The sequence below is a fragment of the Alexandromys fortis genome, unplaced genomic scaffold, assembly GCF_014885135.2.
Source record: "Alexandromys fortis isolate MF-2015 unplaced genomic scaffold, M_Fortis_MF-2015_v1.1 scaffold_325, whole genome shotgun sequence".
Classification (NCBI taxonomy): Eukaryota; Metazoa; Chordata; class Mammalia; order Rodentia; family Cricetidae; genus Alexandromys; species Alexandromys fortis.
The window spans coordinates 895077-917876 of NW_026068211.1; the positions used below are offsets into that span (position 1 = coordinate 895077).

General features: G+C 49.9%; 2 protein-coding genes across 2 annotated transcripts; both read left to right on the forward strand.

Annotated features, from left to right (window-relative positions):
- The first annotated feature begins 864 nt into the window (after nt 1–864).
- On the forward strand, nt 865–6241 carry LOC126493331 (carcinoembryonic antigen-related cell adhesion molecule 15-like). The gene is made up of 3 exons (XM_050130307.1): nt 865–1036; nt 3694–4053; nt 5127–6241. Exons 1-3 carry the CDS (start codon nt 904–906, stop codon nt 5408–5410), a joined length of 777 nt encoding a protein of 258 aa, XP_049986264.1. The 5' UTR covers nt 865–903; the 3' UTR covers nt 5411–6241.
- A 5188-nt stretch (nt 6242–11429) lies between these two features.
- Ap2s1 (adaptor related protein complex 2 subunit sigma 1) lies at nt 11430–22018 on the forward strand. Its single transcript, XM_050130315.1, has 5 exons — nt 11430–11585; nt 15882–16031; nt 20089–20202; nt 21389–21448; nt 21638–22018. Exons 1-5 carry the CDS (start codon nt 11583–11585, stop codon nt 21737–21739), a joined length of 429 nt encoding a protein of 142 aa, XP_049986272.1. The 5' UTR covers nt 11430–11582; the 3' UTR covers nt 21740–22018.
- Nucleotides 22019–22800: the final 782 nt, after the last annotated feature.

The window sequence follows — 22800 nt, forward strand, 5'->3', positions numbered from 1 at the left end:
AGCTCAGCCTCCTCCCAGGCAGGAGCACCTTCCAGAATCACAGACTGGGTGTGTCTGTGTCCAAGGCACTGCCCTGTCCCCTCCACTCTCAGGGCTGCTCCCACCCTCTCCCCTTCTCCCCCTCTGTGTTTCAGTCTCCACACCACACAGTGAGCAGCCAGGCTGAGAAGTGTCTGTGCCCTGAGAGAGCGGCAGCTCACCCCAGAGGTGACCTCTGCTGAGTCCTGGCCTTGGTCCATCAGAACCACGGGAAACCACTGGCCTCTCTATGTGATCTTTATGACTAAGAACCCCTGTTCATCCGGGCTGCCCTGCAGGTAGGATTTACACCCAGTAGGCAGGTGACGGATGTCTCCCGGGGCTAAGGGACTAATGGATGATGACTGTGTAAAGGACCTTATCTATGATCACGGGTGTCACAGATCAGAGTTCAGTTCCAGGACAGGTACCCAGGAGCAGGTGTGTCAGGAGTGGGACATTCGGTGTATGTGGGAGGAAGTGACCTGTGTCCCAGAAAGGGGATGTGTGTCTTCTTCTTGTGGAAGGTTTCCAAAAGTCTTTGAGTTCCCTGTGTGGCTGGCTGTGCCTGGATCTTTATAAGTCTACACTGAGCTAACGATGCTGTTCAGCAGGCAGGGGGCTTGCCTAGTTTGTCCTGAGTCAGACCCCAGCATTCGCTGTGAGTCTGAGGTCAACCTGGTCTGCAGAGTGAGTTCCAGGACAGCCAGGACTACATAATGAGGCCCCATGTCAAAAAAAGCAAACAAATAAATCTTGAAGAATGGATCGCTGGGACAGGTGGGGGGGGGGGAGCAGGAAGTCCAGGCCACAGCAAGAAGAAGAGTTGACACAGACCATGGCCTTGGGCAGAGACCCTGCCCACAGCCCGTGTGACTCCCGGAAATGCCCCTGGGGCTAAGGACGGTAGAAATAAGAGAGAAGGACACCAGCAGGCCTGACACCAGGGCAGCACACTGGGGACCGGAGACCATGGAGACCTCTTCTCTGCTTCTCTGCAAAGGGCTCCTGCTCACAGGTGAGACCAGTCCTGCAGTGGTGTGGGGAGGGCTCTCTGGCAGGAAGGGATCCTGGGAGGGGACTCTGCTTCAGGCTGAGGGGAGAGGACACAAGGGGGGAACAGAGGCTGCTCAGCTGGAAGCTCTCAGGGAAAAGGAAAAGCCAGATCATTCTTTATACAAAGTTAGTCACAGGGGGCCTAACAGGAGTGGCTGTGGTCATGGGGGTGTGCTTCCCACTGGGGATTTACCAGTGAGGGGCACACAAGAGGACCGCAAATGTCCTGGGTCAGGCCTAGGCTCTTGTGTTTGTGACCCATCGGGGGCTCTGGAAGGGAGGCAGGGCCTTGATGCTGTGCTTGGAGTTTCCAGGGAGCAGCACACTGTGGAAGGGACTGCAGGGGACAGGGTTGTGCTGGAGGAGACCTAGGCAGCTGGGGCTTTTAAAACAGAAGCAGTGGGACAGGCAATGAGGTGGAAGGATGATGGAGAAGATGCTAGGACTCCACAGAGGGCACGGAAGTCTCCTCTGTGTGAGGAGAAGGAACTGACATTATGGGCAGGGAGGAAATGTTGGGACTGGGAAGGAGACAGCCCTGGAGAGATTCTCTTCAAGGAAGAGAGAGCCGAGAGCCTGAGATGTGGCACAGGAACAGACAATGATTTCTTCGTGAAGCCATGGGTTTTGTGCAATGCTAGAGAGGACCTGTGTGGTGTGGGGTGGTGTGGGGCGGGGTGGGGAGGGGTAGCGGAGGAGTTCTGCATGCTGGGAAAGGTGAAGGAGGATGCTCTAAGGACATTGGGAAGGGGCGAAGGGATTGTCACTGTGGGGGAGTCAGGAGTGGAGGAGGGGTCAAGGAAGGGTATGGTAGGTTCTTTCACTGGGTGAGCAGGGGATGTGCCCTAACCCAGTGAAGTTTGAGCGCACATGTTCCTAGGTGCCTGTCACTCAGGACATCAGGACACCTATGAAGCAGATGGTCTTACACACTGAGACAGGCCCTTTCCTTCTCCACACAGCTTCAGGGGCGCCCAGAATTACTTGAAAGGGAATTTAAATTTTCCAGAAGTTCAGAAGCCCAGGGCTGTGCGACAGTCTCGATCCCAGGTCCATGCCTGCTAGCATTTGTAAAACGCCAGGGGAATGTGTTCTGTTTAACCACTAACTCAAAACTGACATCCCAGCCTCTTTGCTCACACACACACATACAGAGGAGGAGGGGGAGTGTGCATTGTCGGAAAGATGGTCCGTAGATACTCACTCGTCTGGCTTCTACGAGCTGGACACGGATGAAGAAAGATGATCCTCTTTCCCTTCATTCCTTGACCCTCAGTGGATCGTCAGTTGTTGAGTCACGGATCTTGCAGGCATTCTCAAGTCAGTAGGGTGTTGTTCATGTATCTGAGCAGCCTGTTAGACTGAACTGATTCAAGTCCGCATTAAGGAGGGAACCCAGGGATATGAGGAGCATTGGGGTGGTTATTAGAGGAGTCATATTGGTGTTCGCCAGGAACCATGTGGAGTTTCGATGCTATCAGAGCCTCTGCTTGAGGGCTTCTCTGCCTGAGTTTGGAAGCAGCAACCGCTGGTCTCTTTGCTCCTTCTCTGGCCAGGCCCAAGGGATTCACATGTAGTATCCATTGATCGCCAGAACAGTGGTTCTCGGCCTGTGGATTGCAACCCCTGTATGGCTTCCTTTCCCAGGGATCTCAGAGCAGTAGCCTGCATATCAGATATTTACATTATGATCCATAACAGTAGCAAAATTATAATTATGAGGTAGCAAGGAAAATAACTTTGTGGTTGGGGATCACTGCAACATGAGGAACTGTATTAAAGGGTCACAGCATTAGGAAGGTTAAGAACCGCTGCTTTAGGAAAAGGCAAACTTCTTCCTCTGTCACCATGAAATCTTAGCCTCTCCCGCCTTGTAGGATGCTGGCTGGGAAGGAATTTATCTGATCTTGCATTTTAATTAGGCTTTGTGAAATTTTATCACAATGATAAAGAGACACACACACACAGAGAGAAACACAGATACACAGAGAGAACACGGACACAGACACACACATAGACACATGTCCCAAATAAATTTACAAAAAACAGTTTAAGTTAAACTGGGATATTAAACACTGTCATTAGCTCTAAAGCTGAAAATTTCATAATAAGCCCTGGACGTGCCCCGTTCTGCACATTCATTCATTCATTCATTCATTCTTCCGCAGAGGTTTGAGTCTTTCCCAGGCACAAGGCCTTCCCAAAGGCCATTCCCTAGCCCCTGCCCTCACAAAGCCCTAGTTCTCATGGAAGGTGCAGACAGGGGGTGACTGCAAACCCAGGGAACAACTCTCAGGTAGTGATGACCCAGGGTCTCTAGAGGAGGAGGTCAGGGGAGGCATCCCAGCCCCGAATATCCTCGTGGCTGTGAGCAGAGAGATGAAGGCAGTAAGCAGGGAGCCATGCCGAGACTCAAGGATAGCGTTCCAGGCAGAGGACCCAGCAACTTCAGGGACCTGGGGAATGTAGGCGATGACGTTCTCCTGCACCGAGTGGGAGACGCACACCCTCACCACACACCTAGGCCGAGAGACGAACACTCCTGCTCTGGAGCTGGGGTTCATCTTTCCAGTAAACACTAAGGTCCCCATATTGCGGGATGTTTCTCTTTCTTCCTAGCCTTCCTCTTAACCTGCTGGAATGCACCCACCACTGCCCAACTCACTATTGAATTAGTGCCCCCCATGGTTGCTGAAGGTGGAAACTCCGTCCTATTTGTGCATAAAATGCCGCTGAACGTCCAGGCATTTTACTGGTACAAACAGAAAGATGCGACCAAGAGCTACGAAGTTGCACGCTACTTAACACCCGATAACACAACGTCGAAGATGCCTCAACACAGTGGTAGGAAAACGGTATTCTACAGTGGATCCCTGCTGATCAGAAACGTCACCCAGGCTGACAGTGGATTCTACACCTTACTGACGTTCAACACAGAAATGCAAAGTGAACTCACACACGTACATCTGGAAGTATACAGTAAGTGATCATGTGACCTCCGGGTGCCGGGGTGGGGCTCATTCCATTTAAACACACAGGACCCATCAGGCTTAGACAATGCCCATCTTCTGCGTGGGTTTCCTCGCTGTAGTTTGAGCATTTAGTACAGGACACACACTGGGGAGGAAAAACAACAGTAGGTCAGAGTCCTTTACCTCCAAACTCTTGGGGCTTTACCATGAACATGGCCCTGAAAAAGATGGTTTGGATTCAGGAAGGGCCTGACTGAGGAAACCATGGGGTTCTCACAACGAGGTGACCACAAGAAAGTCCTGACTCCAGAACTCTGTGCCAGACTGGTCTCCAGGGGACGCAGGGATCTTTCCTCCAGGGCTGGACTTTGACTTCCTATTAGAGATGACAGGGGACAAGGCTTTGTTGACTGTTTGTCTCATCTCAGGTGGGACCAGCCGAGCACTGAATGGAGGGTCACAGTTAGGCTAGGTCACCTGGACATCTTCTGAGTCTCAGCATGGAGCGTCCCGCTGTTCTGAGGGGTTCATGGGGACACACGTCCTTCTGGCAACTGTCCAGCCCAGATGACTCTCTCCTGTAGGCAGAGTAACAGACTCGGATGTTTGGGAAGCCCCCACCTCTGAAGATCAGGTTCATATTTAAGTCACCTTAAATATGTCACCTTATAGACATGGCAGCGATCATTTGTCATGTGCATTATTATTATTATTATGGTTTTTCAAGACAGGGCTTCTTAGTGCAGGCCTGACTATCCTAGAACCCACCAGGCTGGCCTCGAACTCACAGACCTCCGCCTTCCTCTGCCTCCCTAGTGCTGGGATTAAAGGCGTGTGCCAACACTACCAAGCCATGTGCCCTATTATGTGGAAACAGAGATACATACAGGAAGCACAGTGATGGAATTAGGGCCACACAGACTGTGGGAGGCAGATATGAAGCAGTATATGTCTGTCTACAGCCTCAGGACCAACTTCTCCACCCTGGATGCCTTACCAGGTGTCCATGGCCCAGAGAGGGCTGGCTGGGCTCTGAGGATGAACCTCCATAATTCGGTCCTCTCCTCTGTTCCTTCACAGAGCCTGTGGCACAGCCCACCCTCCAAGCAGACAAAACCACAGTAACAGAAGATGGTTCTGTGACCCTCACCTGCCTCCCAGAAAACTCTGGACTCTCCATCCGCTGGCTCTTCAATCGCCAGAGCCTGTATTTCAACAGCAGGATGACGCTGTCCCAGAAAAACAGTCAACTCGTAATAGATCCGGTCAGGATGGAGGATGCTGGGGAGTATCAGTGTGAGGTCTCCAACGGGTACAGTTCTAAGACAAGTCCTCCAGCCCAAATGTCTGTGACCAGCGAGTGACCTGTCCTCTCTCCAGGCACCACAGGGTGGGGGGTTCTTTGTCAATGATATGGAAAATGGAGAAGCGTTCTAGGAGGAATCAGCGAAGACCATAAGACAGCCAGCAGGACGACACAGATCTGTAGTCCCGGATTAAACAGAGTCAGGAGGAATGTGCATTGGAACCAGCGAGGGCTACAAATATAAACCCAGTCCCCCCCCAAAATTAATATAGTAAGCAAAACTACAAAGGGGATTAATTAAGGGCCCCCAGACTTCTGGATGTTCTGAATCCCCTGTGCTGCGGTGTCTGCACAGAAGCAGACATATCCTCCCACAGGCTCAAATCATTTCTGATGCCAACACCAACTTCATCCACATGAAGAGAGGAACAGGAGAAGGAACTGCCCGTGATTCACTGAGGACATACCTTGTTTCTGAATACTTTTAATTCAAGGTTTTTTCCATCCACAGATGGCGTGAAGGCCCAACTGGGCTGTTTCTGAGACTGGCATGTACAGTGTGTCCCTGATTTTTCTGTTAACAAGATTTAGGCGTGTGCCAAGCATGTGTGTGTGCATGCATGTATATATTTAAATGGCTTCCCACTTTAGCAGTTTTGAAGTGTCCGGTTCACTGGCATAAAGCATCTTTATATCACTGTGTAAACACCACGACAGTCAGTTTCCAGGCCATTTCTAAGCCAAAGCCCTTGGGACGGTCAGTCTACTTCTGTCTCTCTGGAGGCGGTGTTTGTCTTTTTTTGTTAGCCTCATACAAAGTGTGATTCTGTTCTCTCAAGCCACTCTGTTGTCGGCATTCCGCTGGCTAGATATTCATTAAAGGCCATCCCTGGTACACTTGGTACATCTTTTGTTGTTTCTTTTACATTCTTGTCTCCTGTTGACCACCAGAGGACAGTCTGTCTACTTGATTTTCGGCCTTAAATTCATTTGCAACTCCCTGGGACTCCTATAGAGTCAAGGTGGATACCAGAGGACTGGGTAATGGCCTCTCAGCCTTGGGATTCGTTTTTGCTAAGAGGAGAACTAAAGGCCAAAGGCCAGGGTAAGGAGCATGGGCAGTTGGACCAATGTGAGGGTCCAGGACCAGCTGGGTGCGGCTCAAGGAAAGCTGTCGTGTCCACAGCACCACTGTTAGCTCAGGACACAGTGAGTACTGAGTGACTGCAACATATCCTCTGCTGCTTGAGACATGGATGGGGGAGGAGACCCTCTATTACCCTGCCATGTGAGACATGAGGAGTAATTCACCATTCCTGCTGATGAGGGGGTTCCTATATGCCAGCCTGTACAGTTGGGAGTCCCCATGCTTCCTTACCCCATGACAAGGCTAGCATAAATTTTCTCCTGTGGGGTCTCTATGTCCCATCCCAGGGAAAAGGGTACGGTTGAGCCGGGATGTATAAAAGAAAACTTATTTATTATGCATAGTGTATTGCTGCTGGCATGTATGCCTACATGCCAGAAGAGGGCACCAGATCTTACTACAGATGGTTGTAAGCCACCATGTGGTTGCTGGGAATTGAACTCAGGACCTCTGGAGGAGCAGTCAGGGATATACTCTGAGCCATTTCTCCAGCCCTCACATATCAACCACTTTTATTGAGGGCATGTACTCATGTCAACTCATTCTGGGTAAGCTTCTGTCAGGACACTTAGCCAAAGTTAAAACAAAGAAAAGTCTACCGCCAGTATGTCTTTTAGGTGATCAGGTACTGTCAGGTTCCTGGCAGAGTTAATCTTATGAGCTCTGTAGTTGATCCACCAAGGAAAACTAAGGACATATGTTTATCTATGCAAGAAAGTTCCTCCGGAATAAGCTCCCAAGGTCCCAATGAGGAGCAGAAGGAGGGAGAACATGAGCAAGGAAGTCTGGACCGTGAGGGGTGCACCCACCCACTGAGACAGAGGGACTGATCTATTGGGAGCTCACCAAGGCCAGCTGGACTGGGACTGAAAAAGCATGGGATAAAACCGGACTCTGAACAATGAGGACTGATGAGAAGCCAAAGACAATGGCACTGGGGTTTGATCCTACTTCATGTTCTGGCTTTGTGGGAGCCTAGCCAGTTTGGATGCTCACCTTCCTAGACCTAGATGGAGGGGGGAGGACCTTGGACTTTCCACAGTGCAGGGAACCCTGACTGCTCTTCGAACTGGAGAGGGATGGGGAAAGGAGTGGGGTGTAACGGCGTAAGCGAATGCAGACAGATTGTCAAACTATAGACAGCTTTAATGGAGGAATAGACTTACAGAACCACCGTTCTGCGGAGACCAGGAAAGCAGAAGCAAGCGCTGGGAGCACGCTTGCCAAATTTATAGGCAAACTTTAGCCTGAGACAAACACGCCCCCTAAGGGGTGGGACTTATCCCTACAGTGGGGAGAGGGGGAGTGGTGTGGGAGGAAGGGGAGGGAAATGGGAGGCTGGGAGGAGGCGGAAATTTTAAAAAAAAAAAAAAAAAAAAAAAAAGAAAGTTCCCTCTGGCTACACTAGACAGGTGTCAATTTGCACAGATAGCAGGGATGCTGTTTTAGCTGTGAAATCATCAATTTCCCATGAAAGATTGGGGTCGAGAGGCCAGGGACACAGGACTGAAGAAAAGCAAAGCAAAAGTCTCAACTTACTTGAGAAGCAGAGTGTTGACTCTTTATTCTCAGCCAGACCATACTATTACCACTCTGATTATAAAATACATACTGCATAGGATACCGATCTGTAATATTTGCTCTTTTCTTACTGGGCAAAGAGCTGCTTTTTATATGTTACCAGCTGAGTCTTTTCCCAGAAGATAATTATGAAGAACAAGGAAATGCCTGTTGGAGTGTCTCCTCACTGGAGGGAGAAAAGTATGAACTCACTTCTGAGTTTGAAAACCCACCAATTCCTGATCTTGAAAATCCACCAATTCATGAGCTCCAAAGCCCACCAATCCTGACCCAAGCTCAGGACTTGAAATCCTACCAATCCCCACCCCGAATTCTCCACCCTGGGAACCTCTGCCCCCAAGAAGCCCTATATAAGCCTGTCTCCTGCTCAATTCCCCGCTGCTTCCCTCCAACCTTTGGGTCTTCCACAATAAAGCTCTTGCATGAGGTGTGTTATGCAGTGTGACTTTGGTATTCCTTGGCTCCCAACTGTCAGAATGCCATTCCCCTCAGAACTGCAACACACGCGTGGTCATACTTAAAGGACTTGGGGCTCAGCAATGCAGATATGGAACCTAGTACTGAGGAGAGCTGAAGCCTCCGACAGGGGAATACTCAAACCAACAATATACCAAGAAAGGAGACTGCTTACCTCAGAGGCTAAAGAAGTTAAACACGGAGTACAAATTCTCCAGCTCCTAGAAGCTGTCTGATCTCCCCTGGCTATGGCAGTGATACACTACCAGGCTCACACAAAGAGCCAAGGTCCAGTCCATGAGAACACAGCTCCAAAGTCTCCTCACATTACCCCAAAAACTCCTCTCTCATATAGGCCAGAAAGGAGGGAAAACAAACAAAAACTGATATGGGCCAGTAAGATGGTTCAGTGAGCCAGTGAGTGAAGGCCCTACCATCAAGCCTGATAACCTGAGTCCAGCTCCCAGGACCAACCAGGGGGAAGAGAGAATCAACACTTGTAGATTGTTTTCTGGCCCCCACAAGAACCCTGTGGCATGCCCATGCACCCCACACACACACTAATAAATAAAAAAAAATAAGTTTAAATGTATAACAAACTAATAACAGAGCTACTAAAAATCAGGAGGGCTGGCTGAATGCCACAGATAGAAAAATAATACCAGAGACCCTGGCTCCCAGCCTAGTCTGGCAAGCTCACACAGCAACCCCTCTGGGGAAAACTGCCCTATGAGAACTGTTGCAAGAGGCCGGTTGTGGTGGCTCCTTTGATCCCAGCACTTGGGAGGCCAGTCTAACCTACAGAGAGAGTTGGAGAGCTAGAACAACTAGGGCCATCTTGAAAACAAACCACAACAAAAAGAAATGTTGCAAATATATTTAGTGGTCCTGATGTTGCCAAGACTGACCCAATAAGCTAATAAGGACTATCTGCAGTGTGCTCAGGATAACTCCACGCAGGGCCCCAGGGTCCCATGCTAACACTAAAACTAGGGGCCTACCATTTAAACATCTAGAGATGGTCTTTACTGACTCTGACCAACAGAAGGCACCAATGGTCACTGCTTATGGCATGCACATTCTGAGGCAGGGTAGACCCCTTTCCTGCCTGTAAAGAGAATTAACTTGGAACCTGTGCACATGTTACCACCCCCAACCTTTAGGCATGCTTGTGAAAATAAACAAGATTTTTTAAATGGCACTGAGATGACTCAGGGGTTAAGAGAACTGACTGATCTTCCAGAGGTCCTGAATTCAATTCCCAGCAACCACATGGTGACTCATAACCATCTATAGTGGGATCTGGTGCCCTCTTCTGGCATAAAGTTGTTCATGCAGATAGAGCATGCATATTTAAAATAAGAAAATGCAACAGGAAAAATAAAAAAGGCACTGGCAAGCGTTGCCCAGAAACAGACCTCCCTCGACCAGAAATTCTGCCACCTGTCCTGTTTGAGGCGCATTGTATGTTCTGTAAATGTGGTTATTCTCCTTTTGAGGTAATGCTTGTCCACCCACCACATCCCTGCCACAGAGGATTCTTAAGAATTGGTACGTGGGTCTCATGAAGGTAAGAAGAGTATGAAGTAGAATAAGATAGAAAAGACCAATTAATAGATACCGACTGATCAGTTTACGTAGTGATCTGCACAAAGTGCTGCTCTATCTGCCAGAGCGTGACTTCGCTGGCAACCTGGAACAGAGTGCCCTGGAGACATAACAGAAATGATGGTCGCTGCCCTCCCAAAGAGAGGGCCACACAGGCTTCTGTGAAATGTCGCTTGTCTGCCCTGCCTGTGCCTTTCGGGTATAAAACGAGAATACAAACTGGACTGGTTGTGTGTGTGTGTGTGTGTGTGTGTGTGTGTGTGCGCGTGCGTGCGCGTGCGTGCGTGTGTGTGTGTGTGTGTGTGTGTGAAGTCGGAGGACAATGGAGGGAGATGGTTCTCTCCTTCCTCCATGACTTCTGAGGACTGACTCAGGCCATCATGTTTGGCAGTAGGGTGTCTTTATCCATTGACCCATCTCCCTAGTGCTGTTTTTTTGAGATTTTTGAGACAAAGTCTGACTCTATAGACCAGGCCAGCCAGAGAGTCTCCATATAACTTAGGAGAGCCTCAAATCCATAGCAATACACTTCAGTGGAATCACCGAGTCTGGACTGGTTCTTAATTTTATTTTATGTATATATGTATTTATATGTATGCGAAAGGTTGTGCCAGAGCTACATCCCTAACCTCAACTATTTTAAATAGAATAGTGCATGAACATGGAAAGACAGGTACATTTTTAGGTCCACAGGGTTTCCTTATTTAAACTACTATTCTTGCTGGGCGGTGGTGGTGCTTTAACCCAGCACTCGGGAGGCAGAGGCAGGTGGAGCTCCATGAATCTGACGCCAGCCTGGTTTACAGAGTGAGTTCCAGGACAGCCAGAGATATAGAGAAACCCTGTCTTTGAACGGGGTTGGGGAGAGAGAAAAAGAAAAAGAGGGAAAGAAAAAAAAGGAAGGAAGGAAGGAAGGAAGAAAGACAGACATGAAAGTAGGAATTTGGGAAAGAAGGGAGTAATAGAAGGTAGTGCGGGAATATTATCAAAATACATTACACATGAATGAAATTATGAAATTTTTAAAAACTCAAAAGAAAAACTACTATTCCCAGCATGCCCTTGGGAGGGAACTTTGGGACAGGGAGGTGAGTGGGTAGCCTTAGTGCCTCATTTCCCGAAATGCATTTTTTAACCTTTGAGAATTGTCATTATACAGAGATCTTTATGCACAAAGCCCGGCATGCATTTGGAGGCTAGCTTTCTGGATAGGAAAAGGACAACCGCAGAGTATGCTGGGAAGGCGTCTCGACCCGGGCGACCCTTACTAGCCAACGCAAGAGTTTAAACTACAACTCCCAGAGGGCTGTGCATGAGGAGGAAGGCGGGTTCACCTGCCGGAAGTAAGCTTTAACCCTGGGCCCCACAACTGCAAGCAAACCCGGAGCCGCCCAGTTTCTGCGGGACCCGGGCCTTTGGGGTCCGGACAGGGGTCGCCATGGTAATGAGGGGGAGCGTTATACCTGGGACGGGCTGAGGGAGGTCCACGCACGGCCTGCGGAGTTTTGATTCGGAGCTGACAAGCTTCCCCCTGTCGTGGATGGTCCAGGCCGAACTCAGGCTCTCGGAATTGGGGTCGGAAAGGGGGATCGGGGCCTGAATGCTTCACTGTGGGGTGTGTTTGGGTTCCAAGCAAGAGGATACGAACGGGAGTGTTTAGGGGAAGGACTGTCCTGGTGGGAGATATTTGGGGAAGATTTTGAAACTACAAAGGCGGGAGAAGACATTGGAGATGAGGAAGGGATGGTGGAGAAGAACTAGAGACTCTACAGAGGGGGTTGGGAGGCTTCCTTATGGAGAAGGAGCTGGTTTTAGGAAGCGCGAGTGTTGGGGACAAGTTAGATATGGCCAGGGGGAGAGACTCTTAAGGGAGGAAGAAGACCCTGGAAACCGGAAGTCGGCCCTCGTAGGATTAGGATTAGGTTGTTGCAAAAGGATAGAGGGCTTTGAAAGTAGAGAGTGGATCTAGAAGAGAATGGGGAGCAGCTGAACAGAGTTCTATAGAGGAGAGGTCTGGGGTGCAGATAGGCTTGGAGATGTGACGTAGGGGGGATTGGGAGCAAAGACCGAGCAATGGATTTAGCGGAGACCTCCACCTCCCAGATGGGGCTTTTGGAACTAAGAGTTCTTTGGATGGGGACTTGGGAAATAAGATGAATAGTAGGGGGATGTCAGAACAGGACATGAGTCCTCGCCCAAGGAATAGGGGACTTGAAGACTCAGTTTGACCTTTGTAACAAGGGAGACCAGTCTTGGAAAGGGAGAAGGGATGTTTGTACTGAAGGCTGGAAGAAGCTTCATGGAGTGAGGAGGGGGCAGGAGGCGGGGGGTGGGGGAGAGACAGGGAACACAGGGTTGGGAAGCTCCCTGAGGTGGATGGATGCAGGGACAAGGGGCTTCTCGGCTGTATTTCGATTGGGGGTAGAACGATTCTCACTGGGGAAACCAAAAGAAGTATTGGGTGGTGGGTAAGGACACAGAGGGCTCAGCTCGGCCGGCCTTCCCGCTGCTCTTCCCCTGTGGGCCTGTGCCTGGCTCTGCCTTAGCATGCCTGCCTCCCTGGGCTGCCCAGAACTGGATTTCCATGGCTCAGCAAAAGGAGTTCTTAGAAGGAGCGTGTAACATCCTGTTCCCGTTTCTCTGCTTAGGTTGGGTAAGACGAATAGATTTGAGTGGAGAATACGGCTTGGGGAGTGAAGGTCCATAAAGAAAACAGGGCTCAGGGTAAAGACTTACAGCTGCTGTCTCTGCTTTCTGGTTGTGATATCTGCTTTCCCTGGGCCTTAGCTTTATCATCTGTAAAATGGGCAGGAGCGTGCCTGTGTAGGACAGATAGGACTCAAAGCCAGGCTTCCCAGTAGGGAAACTTTAAGCCATGATTTTCTCTTTTTTCATTTTTTTTTTCTTCAGTGCTGAGGACTGAACCTAGGGTCATGGGCATGCTGCATAAGTACTTTGCCCTTAGCTAAATCTCCAATCGTGTGGTTTCTCTCTTCTTCTTCTTCTTCTTCTTCTTCTTCTTCTTCTTCTTCTTCTTCTTCTTCTTCTTCTTCTTCTTCTTCTTCCTCTTCCTCCTCCTCCTCCTCCTCCTCCTCCTCCTCCTCCTCCTCCTCCTCCTCCTATTGTTGTTGTATTGAGGATGAAACTCGGGGCCTTGTGCATGGTAGTCAAGCACCCTGACACTGAACTGTACTTCAGCCCTTTCTTCTGTGCTAGTTATTTTACATTATGTGTGTGGAGGTCAGAAGCAACCTGCAGGAGGCAGTTCTTTCCTTCCACCATGTGGGTCTTGGAGATCAAACTCAGGTCTCCAGGCCTGTAGACCTGTACCCATGGAACCATCTCACTGGCCCCCTCTTTCCTTTTTTTCCTTTTTAAGATTTATTTATTATGAATGACTGCACACCAGTAGAGGGCACCAGCTCTCATTACAGATGGCTATGAGCCTCCATGTGGTTGCTGTTGAACTCAGGACCTCTGGAAGAACAGTGCTCTTAACTGCTGAGCCATCTCTCTGCCCCCCTTTTTTTATTTTTCATTTTGAGATAGGGTCTCAAGGGTAGCTGAGGCTTCCCTTGAACTCCCAACCTCCCTGTCTTAGCCTTCACAGTAGCTGCGATTGCAAATGGATATCACTATCTGGCTTGGACTTGAGTTTCTGAAAGTGAAATGGCAACACACTTTGTAATGCTACTAGGAGGTTGGGTTTTATGGTTTACGATGCATATGCACCTCTTATAGGTGTTACCCTGCTCATTACTCTAATGAAGGCGGGAATCCCGTTTATGTCCATTACACAGAAGGGGAAGCTGAGGCCTTTGGAAGTTAAGTGCTCTGCCCATGAGCATATAGCCACTGTCTAATAGTACTACGATGCTTTTCTAGCTCAGGAATACATGCCCGTAGCTATGCGATTGAATACTAGTTTTACTGAGGACTCAGTGGGTACTGAGTGCTGTGCTAAGCACTTGTGACTTTAACTCCTCCAGTTGTTTCGTTTCTGTGGTACTGGGGATTGAGTACCAGACCTTGAGCATTGTAAGCAAGCTGTCTGTTTCTTAAGTCCATCTTCTTTATTTTCAGACAGGGTCTCACCAAGTTCCCTACGCAGGCTTTGAACTTGTGGTCCTCTTGCCTCTGCCACCCAAAAAGCTGGAATGACAGCTTGACTTACTCGGCTTTCAGAATTGCCCTGTGACAGGTGACCTAGTGCTTTGGGATCTTACTAACCAACTTCCGAGCCAGACAGAAAAAAATCAGGCTAACACAGAGTGTGTGGGGTCTGAGCCGTGGGTGGATGTCATACATGACTTACTGCCTGCAGTACTCTGAGGCCCCAAGCAGTTACTGTACTTAAATCTCAAGGCTCACTTACTCTGCATATCAGGTGTGAGACCCCAGGTTCCATCACTGTTTCCATCAGCGAAACACAGTCATGGGCTGAAATGGCTTGCCACACAGGCCTGACGACCTGAGTTTTACCAGGAACCCAAGGTGGAGGGGGCGAATGGCCACCCTCAAAATCCTCTGACCACCACACAAACAAACAAGTGTCAGGTGCTTTGGGAAGCAGTGTAACACTTCCTGGAAAGGATAGGCAGTTTCCATACAATCCTGCTCCTAGGTTTGCAGCCACAAAACAAGGAGTACACACACAGGGACTTGTAGAACACTTTTCACAGTGGCCCAGAAATGGAAACTATCCAGTTGTCCATCAGATGGAGAATGAAGAAATGAAATGCTGTAGATAAGACAGTAGAAAAGCATTTGGCTCTAAAGCAGTTCAGTGGGCGGGATAGGCTGTAATTTCGTGCCTTCAGGCTGAGGGAGCAGGATCTGAATGAGAGGAAGGAAAGTACATACTAGAATTGGGGGTAACAATTGCACGGCTGTGAAGAGAAAGGGGGTCACTCTAAATTAGCCTTAAAACATTGGAAGGGGTGGAGTTTCTGGTGCCTGATTTTTGTTTGGTTATGTTTTTTTGAGACCAGGTCTTGATATGTAGGCTTGGCTGGTCTGGAACTAAGGATATAGACCAAGCTTGCCTCATACTTACAGTAATTCTCCTGCCTCTGCCTCCAGGGTGCTGGGATTCCATCAAGCACCAGCAAAGTCAGCTGACAGTGAATTATATTTACTAAGTAGGCTGGAGAAATGACTTGGTGGCTAAAGCAAGCACCCCCCCCCACCCCCAAGCATATGGAGTAGATTGTGATCCTCAGTTTCAAGAAGGCTTAATACAGACATTATTGAGTACCTAGTTAGTCATCGTTGAGCTTGGGTAATAACTTACTGCTCAGTGTTAATGCCTATCATTCCCCCGCCCGGGGCACGGCTCAGTGGTAGAGCCCCTGCCTAGAATCCCCCAGTGAGGGGCTGGAGGCGTGGCTCAGCAGGAGAGTTCCTTAGAGTTCCTTCCTGGCTTGCACAAGGCCCTGGGTCTCTGATAAGCTGGGGCATTTTAGGAAACTTGATTTGAAGGTGAGGAAATGGCTTCCAAGATGCATAAAAGATGAACTGAAGCTTGGGACTTGGTCAGCTGCTCAATGGAAGAGAGGCTTACAGGGACATGGATCAAGCCCATGTCTGGTGTGACCCAGCAGGGCCCAGGGAGGTAGCCATAGAAAGTTGGCTACAGGGAGACCCTGGGGTCCACCATCTTCCCTATAGGGTATCTGGTGGTACTCACCCTGAGCCTTGTTCCTACCTCTCTCACTTCCTCCCCTGCTTGCTCTAGATCCGCTTCATCCTCATCCAGAACCGGGCAGGCAAGACGCGCCTGGCAAAGTGGTACATGCAGTTCGATGATGACGAGAAGCAGAAGATGATCGAGGAGGTGCACGCCGTGGTCACAGTCAGAGAAGCCAAGCACACCAACTTTGTGGAGGTGACTGACACCTTTCCCACCCCTCTTTCAGCCCCCTACTTCCCTGGAACCTCTGCCTCCTGCCAGCCTCTATAGCAGCACAGCCCAGATCTCCTCCCCTCTATTAACCCACCCCGCATGCTTTTAGCTTTTTTTATTTTTCAGGAGCTGGGGGTATGGCTCAGTAAGTAAAGTGCTGTTGCATAGCATGAGGAGTTGACTTTGGGTCCTCAACAGCCACAACTTTGTTCAGGTGACTTTTCAGCCAAGATGTAAAGGGCTGAGTGGGTAGGAGAAGTTTCCAAACCAGTGAACATTCCAAGCCCCGGGGGAACAGCCATTACAGAGGCCCTGAGGCAGAAGCACAGGTGGAGAGTTCCAGGGTGAGCCTGTGGGAGAATCAGTGTAGCTGAGGTCCTGAGCCACAGAAGGGTTTCCGAGCAGTGGGGCGTGGGTTGGCAGAAGCTTCCAGGATCTCCCATAGGTTTGGGTATTGTTTATTGTTGTGGGAGAGCTTGAATGCCACGGGTACAAGTGTTTGGAGAGCGAAAGACAACTCTGTACCTTGGTGTGGACTCCGAGGATAGACCTCAGGGGCCAGGCTTGGAAAGCGCCTTTGCCTGCTGGCCATAGTTTAGGTTTAATTTGACTTTCTGTTGTTTGTTTTTGTTTTTTCAAGACTGGGTTTCTCTGTTGCTTTGGAGCCTGTCCTGGAACTAGCTCTTGTAGACCAGGCTGGTCTCGAACTCACAGAGATCCCCCTGTGCTGGGAATAAAGGTGTGTGCCACCACTGCCCAGCTTGTTTGTTTTTGAAAAGAGGGCCTCAGGTGCTTCCAGCCTGCCTCAAAGTCACTATCTAGCTGAGAATGGCTGCCTTGAATTTCAGATTCTCCTGCCCCTGCCTCCCAAATGTTTGAATTACCTTGGTTTTGCTTTTTGAGACTTACTCTGTGGCCCAGGCTAGCCTGAAACTCACTGTGTGGTCCAGGCTTGCTTTGAACTTGAAGCAATCCTCCTGCCTCCATCACATGGTTGCAGAAAACACATACTGGCTTGAAACTCATAATCTGCAGCCTCAGCCTCCTTGGTGCTGGGATTACAGGCCTGTACCACCACACCTGACTAGTATCCCCCTTAGGGAGCAAGAACAAAGGCAGGAGACCCTCCAGGTGGTACCAGTGGGATGGCAGCAGAGGGATGCTAGTTATGAGCTAGCATCTCTAACTAGAGGTGGGCGGCTTTGTTTGAGCTCCCAGGTGGACAGCCCTGCTCTTCCAATGCTCCCACAAAAGAGTAGGTTGGGGTGCAGAGCAGGAGGAAGGTGTCTGCTCTCATTCCATAGAGGTGTTAGGAGAGAGTGACAGTCACCAATAAGGGAGAGGCTGGGGAGGGGAACAGAAATAAAGTTCTGATTTGTTGGAGACATCTGGGCTCAGGAGCTCACTAGGACAGTGAAGAAGCACAGACCAATCGCCACTCCATCTCATTCCAAGTCTTCACAGTCTAGGGACAGCGCAGGAACCCCACTGCATTTTGAGTCTGTAAAGAAGCTGAGCCTGTCCCACGGTGTTCCTGTGCTACCTTGTACTGGGCTAACACTGAGCAGCTGCCGCTTGAGTCAACCCCATCCTAATTGAGAGCTATGAGTATGTGACACTACATGGCAAAGGGGACATGGCCAGTGAACTTAAGAAACCTGGTGGGTACTGGGCCTGTGGCTCGTGTCCTTAATCCCAGCACTGAGGAGGCAGAAGCAGGCAGATCTCTGTGAGTGAGTTCTAGTTCTAGGCTAGCCTGGTCTACATAGAGAGTTCCTGGCCAGCCAGAACTACAAATTGAAACCTGAAACTTTGTCTCAAAATTGAAAGAAAAAAAAAAGAAAGAAAAGAAAAAGGAAAGAAAGAAAAAGAAAGGAGGGAAAAGGTTGAGGATAAAGCTCAGTTGATAAAGTGCTTACCTGGAGTGCATGAAGTGTTGGGCTCAAACCAGAACAACGTAACATATGCATGGACACATATGCCTGTACCCTAGTGCTTGAGAAGCAGAGAGGTTAAGGAAATTGAAGTTGTCCTCAACCACATAGTGAGTTTAAGTCCAAGATAGCCTACATAAACATTATGTCTAAAAAAAAAAATTGCATTCCCATAACCCTAGCCCTGTGCTGCATGCCAGTAACCCTAGCCCTGCGCTGCATGCCCGTAACCCTAGCCCTGCGCTGCATGCCCGTAACCCTAGCCCTGCGCTGCATGCCCGTAACCCTAGCCCTGCGTTGCATGCCTGTAACCCTAGCCCTGCATTACATGCCCGTAACCCTAGCCCTGCACTGCATACCCATAACGCTAGCCTTGCACTGTAGCCCAGGCATTGAATTCTTGTGTTTGTTCAAGTTTGTGGCAGGGCAGGATGTGGAGGCCAGAGGTCAGCCTTGAGTGTCATCCCTCAGGAGCCTTCCTTGTGTCTTGAGATAGGGGTCTGTCACTGAGGCCTGGGGCTCACCTATTAGTCTAATCTGACTGGCCAGAAAACTCCAGCAAGCCGCTGGGATGTGCCCCCACTCCTTTTTTTTTTTTTTTTCATAGCACTTTAGAGAGGAGCTGTTCCCCAACATCCACAAAGTCTCACTTTGTAGCCCTGGCTGACCTCCAGCCCTGACTATCCTCCTGTCTTTGCCTCTGAGGTGACAGTTTTCCCTACACTTGGGAAGCTGAGGCAGAAAGATCAGAAAAATGTTGAAGCTAGTCTGCTCTGTATATAAAGTTCCAATCAGAGTTATCTAGAGAAGTTCAATAAATAAATAAATAAATAAATAAACAAACAAACGAAATAATAAAAAGGATGAGTTGAGCTGAAAATAGTAAAAATTCCAGGACCCACAAAACATGCAGGTCTCCCCAGTTACCACCAGGTGGTGCTCCACACACATCCCACAGAACCAGGATTTACCTAATGAGCTACATCCCAGTGCACACCTCCATATCTGCCTGTCAGCCATGCACTCCTCCTTTTGTCTTTTCACTGTGCTGAGACCAGAACCCAGGGCATCCTACATGCTGGGCAGGGGCTCTGTCACTCAGCCACTCCCTCAGCCCCTCCTCACTGGAGGATTCCAGGCAGGTACGTGAATCACGCCCCCACTGAGTCACGCCCCCAGCCCCTGCCCATCTCTGTCTTTATTTAGTATACATGCTAATTAATACATAGAATTAAGTCTACCCCTAGCATAGGTGTCTAACTTGTGAGCCCTGTGAACATTGTTCTAATATTTACAATCTATTAGTTGAGCTTCCATTACCTGAAACTCTAAAATCCAAAATAGCCCCAAATAAGAAACTTCTGTGTTTGTCTGTTTGTCTTGCCCAGGCTGGTCTGAAATGCCTGGCTGGGGTGATCTCCTTCCTCTCGGCCTCCTGAGTAGCTAGGACGTGAGGTTTGCACCACTACACACAGTTCAGAATCTGCAGCTCTGAGCCAGCTGTAGTGCTGCGCCTCCTGAACTCGGGAAGTGGAGCGGGAAGATAGGTTCAAGACTGTCTCAGCTACACAGCCAGTTCAAGTCCAGCCTGGGCTACATGTAGAGCCTGTCTTTTTTAAAAAAAAAGCCTGAAACTTCATTTCTGCTTTGTATTGAGATAGGGCCCACTACACAGCACAGACTTTCTTTAAACTTGTGATCCTCCTGCCTCACCCCTACCGTCCCCCAGCCCCAGTGCTGGGGTCCCCGCTGCCGGGCCTGGTTGCAGTACCTGGCCTGGCTCCTTCACAGTCTGTTCTCTGTTCCTGGAACTCCCCTGACCGTCTTCAGCTGTAACTCGCAGTTCCCTCTGTCAGGAAGCCCCCCCCCCCAGGATGAAAGGATTAGGGCTCTACTCTGAACCACCAAAACCCAACCCTTCCCACCCCGGGCACCATCCCACTGCCTGGGGGAGTCACCTTCCGCTGGGCCATGAACCAAAGCCGGCTCTGCCAGTACTGCCCCTCCCCCAGCCAGAACAGGGGGGCTGGGGTCACACACATAGTGGAACAGCTGACATCCAGCCCCCTCTGCCAGGCTCAGTCCCGACTCCTTTCTGTCCACAGTTCCGGAACTTCAAGATCATCTACCGACGCTATGCTGGCCTCTACTTCTGCATCTGCGTGGACGTCAATGATAACAATCTGGCCTATCTCGAGGCCATCCATAACTTCGTGGAAGTGAGTCAGTCACGTGCCGGCCAAGGGGACCCCAGAGTGCTGGGATGGCCACTGGGCCTCTCCTCAGCCTCCCGCTGTGTGCATGGGTCTGTCCTTCCGCTCTCTACCCTGTCCTCATCACCTCTCTCATCCACTGCAGCCAACTTCTCCCCTCTCTGCCCATCCGCCACCAACTTTGCCTTTGACATGAATCTCGCTGTCAGTGAGTGTGCCTGTACATGCGTGTGGAGGTCAGAAGATGACGTGTGGGAAGCAGTGCTCCAGCCTGCTCCGGGGCGTGGACATCAGGCTTGAAGCAGGTGCCTTCACTGGCTGAGCCCTCCTGCAGGTCCCTTGTCTGACGTCACAGTTGAGGTCTTCCATTGTCTTATCTGTCACCCAATATTCCTATCCTCATTGCTTCTGTCACTTTCTGTCTGCTCTCTTTGATAACTGGTCTGTTTGTGTGAGACTACTATGTAGCTCAGGATAGCCCGGGACTCATGATCTGGTTTCCCCAGTGCTTGATGACAGGCAGCACAGCTGCCTCCTCCACCACCCACTGTGGTTTTGTTTCGTTTGTGTGTCTGCATACAAGTGTGACGTGTGTGCACATGCCCAAGGATGAGGAAGGCCATGTGAGCCACTTGACACGGTGCTGGGAACCAAACTTGAGTCCTCTAGAAGAGCAACCTGTGCTCTTAACCACTGAGCTGTCTCTCCCATGCACACACCCTCTCTTGGGGGATATGCGGTCTCATATAGCCATGACCAACCTCAAACTTGCTAGATCACTAGAGTGACCTTAATTCCTGATCCTCCTGCCTCTGTCTCCCACATGCTAGGAATACAGATGTGGTCCTCCAAGTGGGTTTTATGCAGTACTGGAGACAGAACGCAGGTCTTCATGAATGCTAGACAAACACAGTTATATTCCCCAGGCCTCCCTGCCTGACTTATTTCATATTTTAGTATTATCATATGTGTATATAATGTATGTGGTATGTGTATGCATGCAGGCATACATGTGCCATGGCTCACACATGGACGTCAGAGAACAGCTTTGAGAGTTGGTTCTCTCCTCCTGCCATGGGTATAGGGTTTGAACTCAGCTTTGCACAGTAAACACTGTTACCAACCATGTCAGCTGTCTGCCGGGCCTGTCTGTGCCTGTCTCTTATCACTGTTCTTCATCTTCCTCTCTCAGGTATTAAATGAATATTTCCACAATGTCTGTGAACTGGACCTGGTGTTCAACTTCTACAAGGTAGGCTCTCGGGGAAATGGGCAGGAAGCAGCCATGGGGTGGAGGGTGTGGCTATAGCCACTAGAGATCTGCCTGGCCCCCTGTTGCTACTTTCCTGCTCAGGATCGATGCTTGGCTCCCAAGGGCTGGCTTCTGAAGAAGCCCTTCATTCCCTCACTCCAGCTTTCCCGGCCTCCCTTACTTGCCCAGGTTTACACGGTGGTAGACGAGATGTTCCTGGCAGGTGAAATCCGAGAGACCAGCCAGACGAAGGTGCTGAAGCAGCTGCTGATGCTGCAGTCCCTGGAGTGAGGTGGCCTCTGCCCAGCCCGGCCTGCTGGGCCAACCTGCCTGCTCACCCCCTGCCAGGCCCAAGGCCCACCCCAGCAGCCCCTTCCCTTCCTCAGCTGCCCCAGAGGAAGGACCCAGCAGGGTCTAGGCCGCATGGGAGGAGGCTGCAACCCACTGCCTCTGGGCCCTACTTTGATGGCAGAAGGCCACCTTGATGTCCTGAGTAACTGTGCCATCGTTGTGTGATGCTGTGAGTGTGTGTGTGTGCAGCCCCCAATAAATCTGTGGTCCTGCCTGGTCCGCCTGCCTCTGAGCTCTTGTCTGTCTTCCCAGGGAAGCATGGAGCCTTAGGAAGCCTTGCTCTTGCTCCATCAATGAGTTAGTCAACAACACATCTCATTGGTCTAAGGAAAGCAGAGACCTAAGCATACTTTAGACTTGCTTCTGCCCACAAAGGGCTCCCAACACTGAGGGGTAGCACATGAAACTTGCTTTAAATTCCTACTCAGTTTTCAGACTTAACAGCCCTGCGTACCAAGCACCAAGCTACATACGCAGCCCTCAGATTTTATTTTGTTTTGAGAGATGCCCTTGCTGTGTAGCTTTGCCAGGCATGGCACTCACCTGCCTCTCCATTCCAAGTGCTGAGATTAAAGTGAGAGCCACAGGTCTAGTTGAGCCCCTGGATTATTGAGAGGAGTCTTGCTTTTGGCCCCCAAGGTCAGGGATTGCAGTGTCCTCCACACCCAGCTTCTGAGCAATTTGTGCTTACAAGATTATTAGGAAGGGACCCTAATTGTCCCTTTTTCCATGGGACATAACTGAGTCCAGGAAGATGACCAGACTTACCAAAGTTGATTGCCTGTGTTAGGTGGATGTGGAGCTGATTTCAAGACCTGGAAGGTGGTTCTAGAATGCTTGTTTCTACCTGCTAGACCCTGTGGTCGCTGGAAATGTAGGCACTGTACATATGGTTTAGTTTCTTCATCAACAGCCCTGTTGCCAAGTGGGCTGGGACAGTTCCTACTGTGATAATCCTTAGCCTAGGCAGACTCCAGCTTCTACCCACTGAGCACCACAGT

Excerpts from the sequence above, each read along its gene's own strand:
- Ap2s1 (XM_050130315.1), top strand. Across the intron at positions 20,203-21,388 it reads CCATCCATAACTTCGTGGAA|GTATTAAATGAATATTTCCA; the intron begins GTGAGTCAGTCA and ends TTCCTCTCTCAG. Across the intron at positions 21,449-21,637 it reads TGGTGTTCAACTTCTACAAG|GTTTACACGGTGGTAGACGA; the intron begins GTAGGCTCTCGG and ends TTACTTGCCCAG.
- LOC126493331 (XM_050130307.1), top strand. The coding sequence starts at position 904 with ATGCCCCTGGGGCTAAGGACGGTAGAAATAAGAGAGAAGGACACCAGC. Across the intron at positions 1,037-3,693 it reads CAAAGGGCTCCTGCTCACAG|CCTTCCTCTTAACCTGCTGG; the intron begins GTGAGACCAGTC and ends CTTTCTTCCTAG. Across the intron at positions 4,054-5,126 it reads CGTACATCTGGAAGTATACA|AGCCTGTGGCACAGCCCACC; the intron begins GTAAGTGATCAT and ends GTTCCTTCACAG.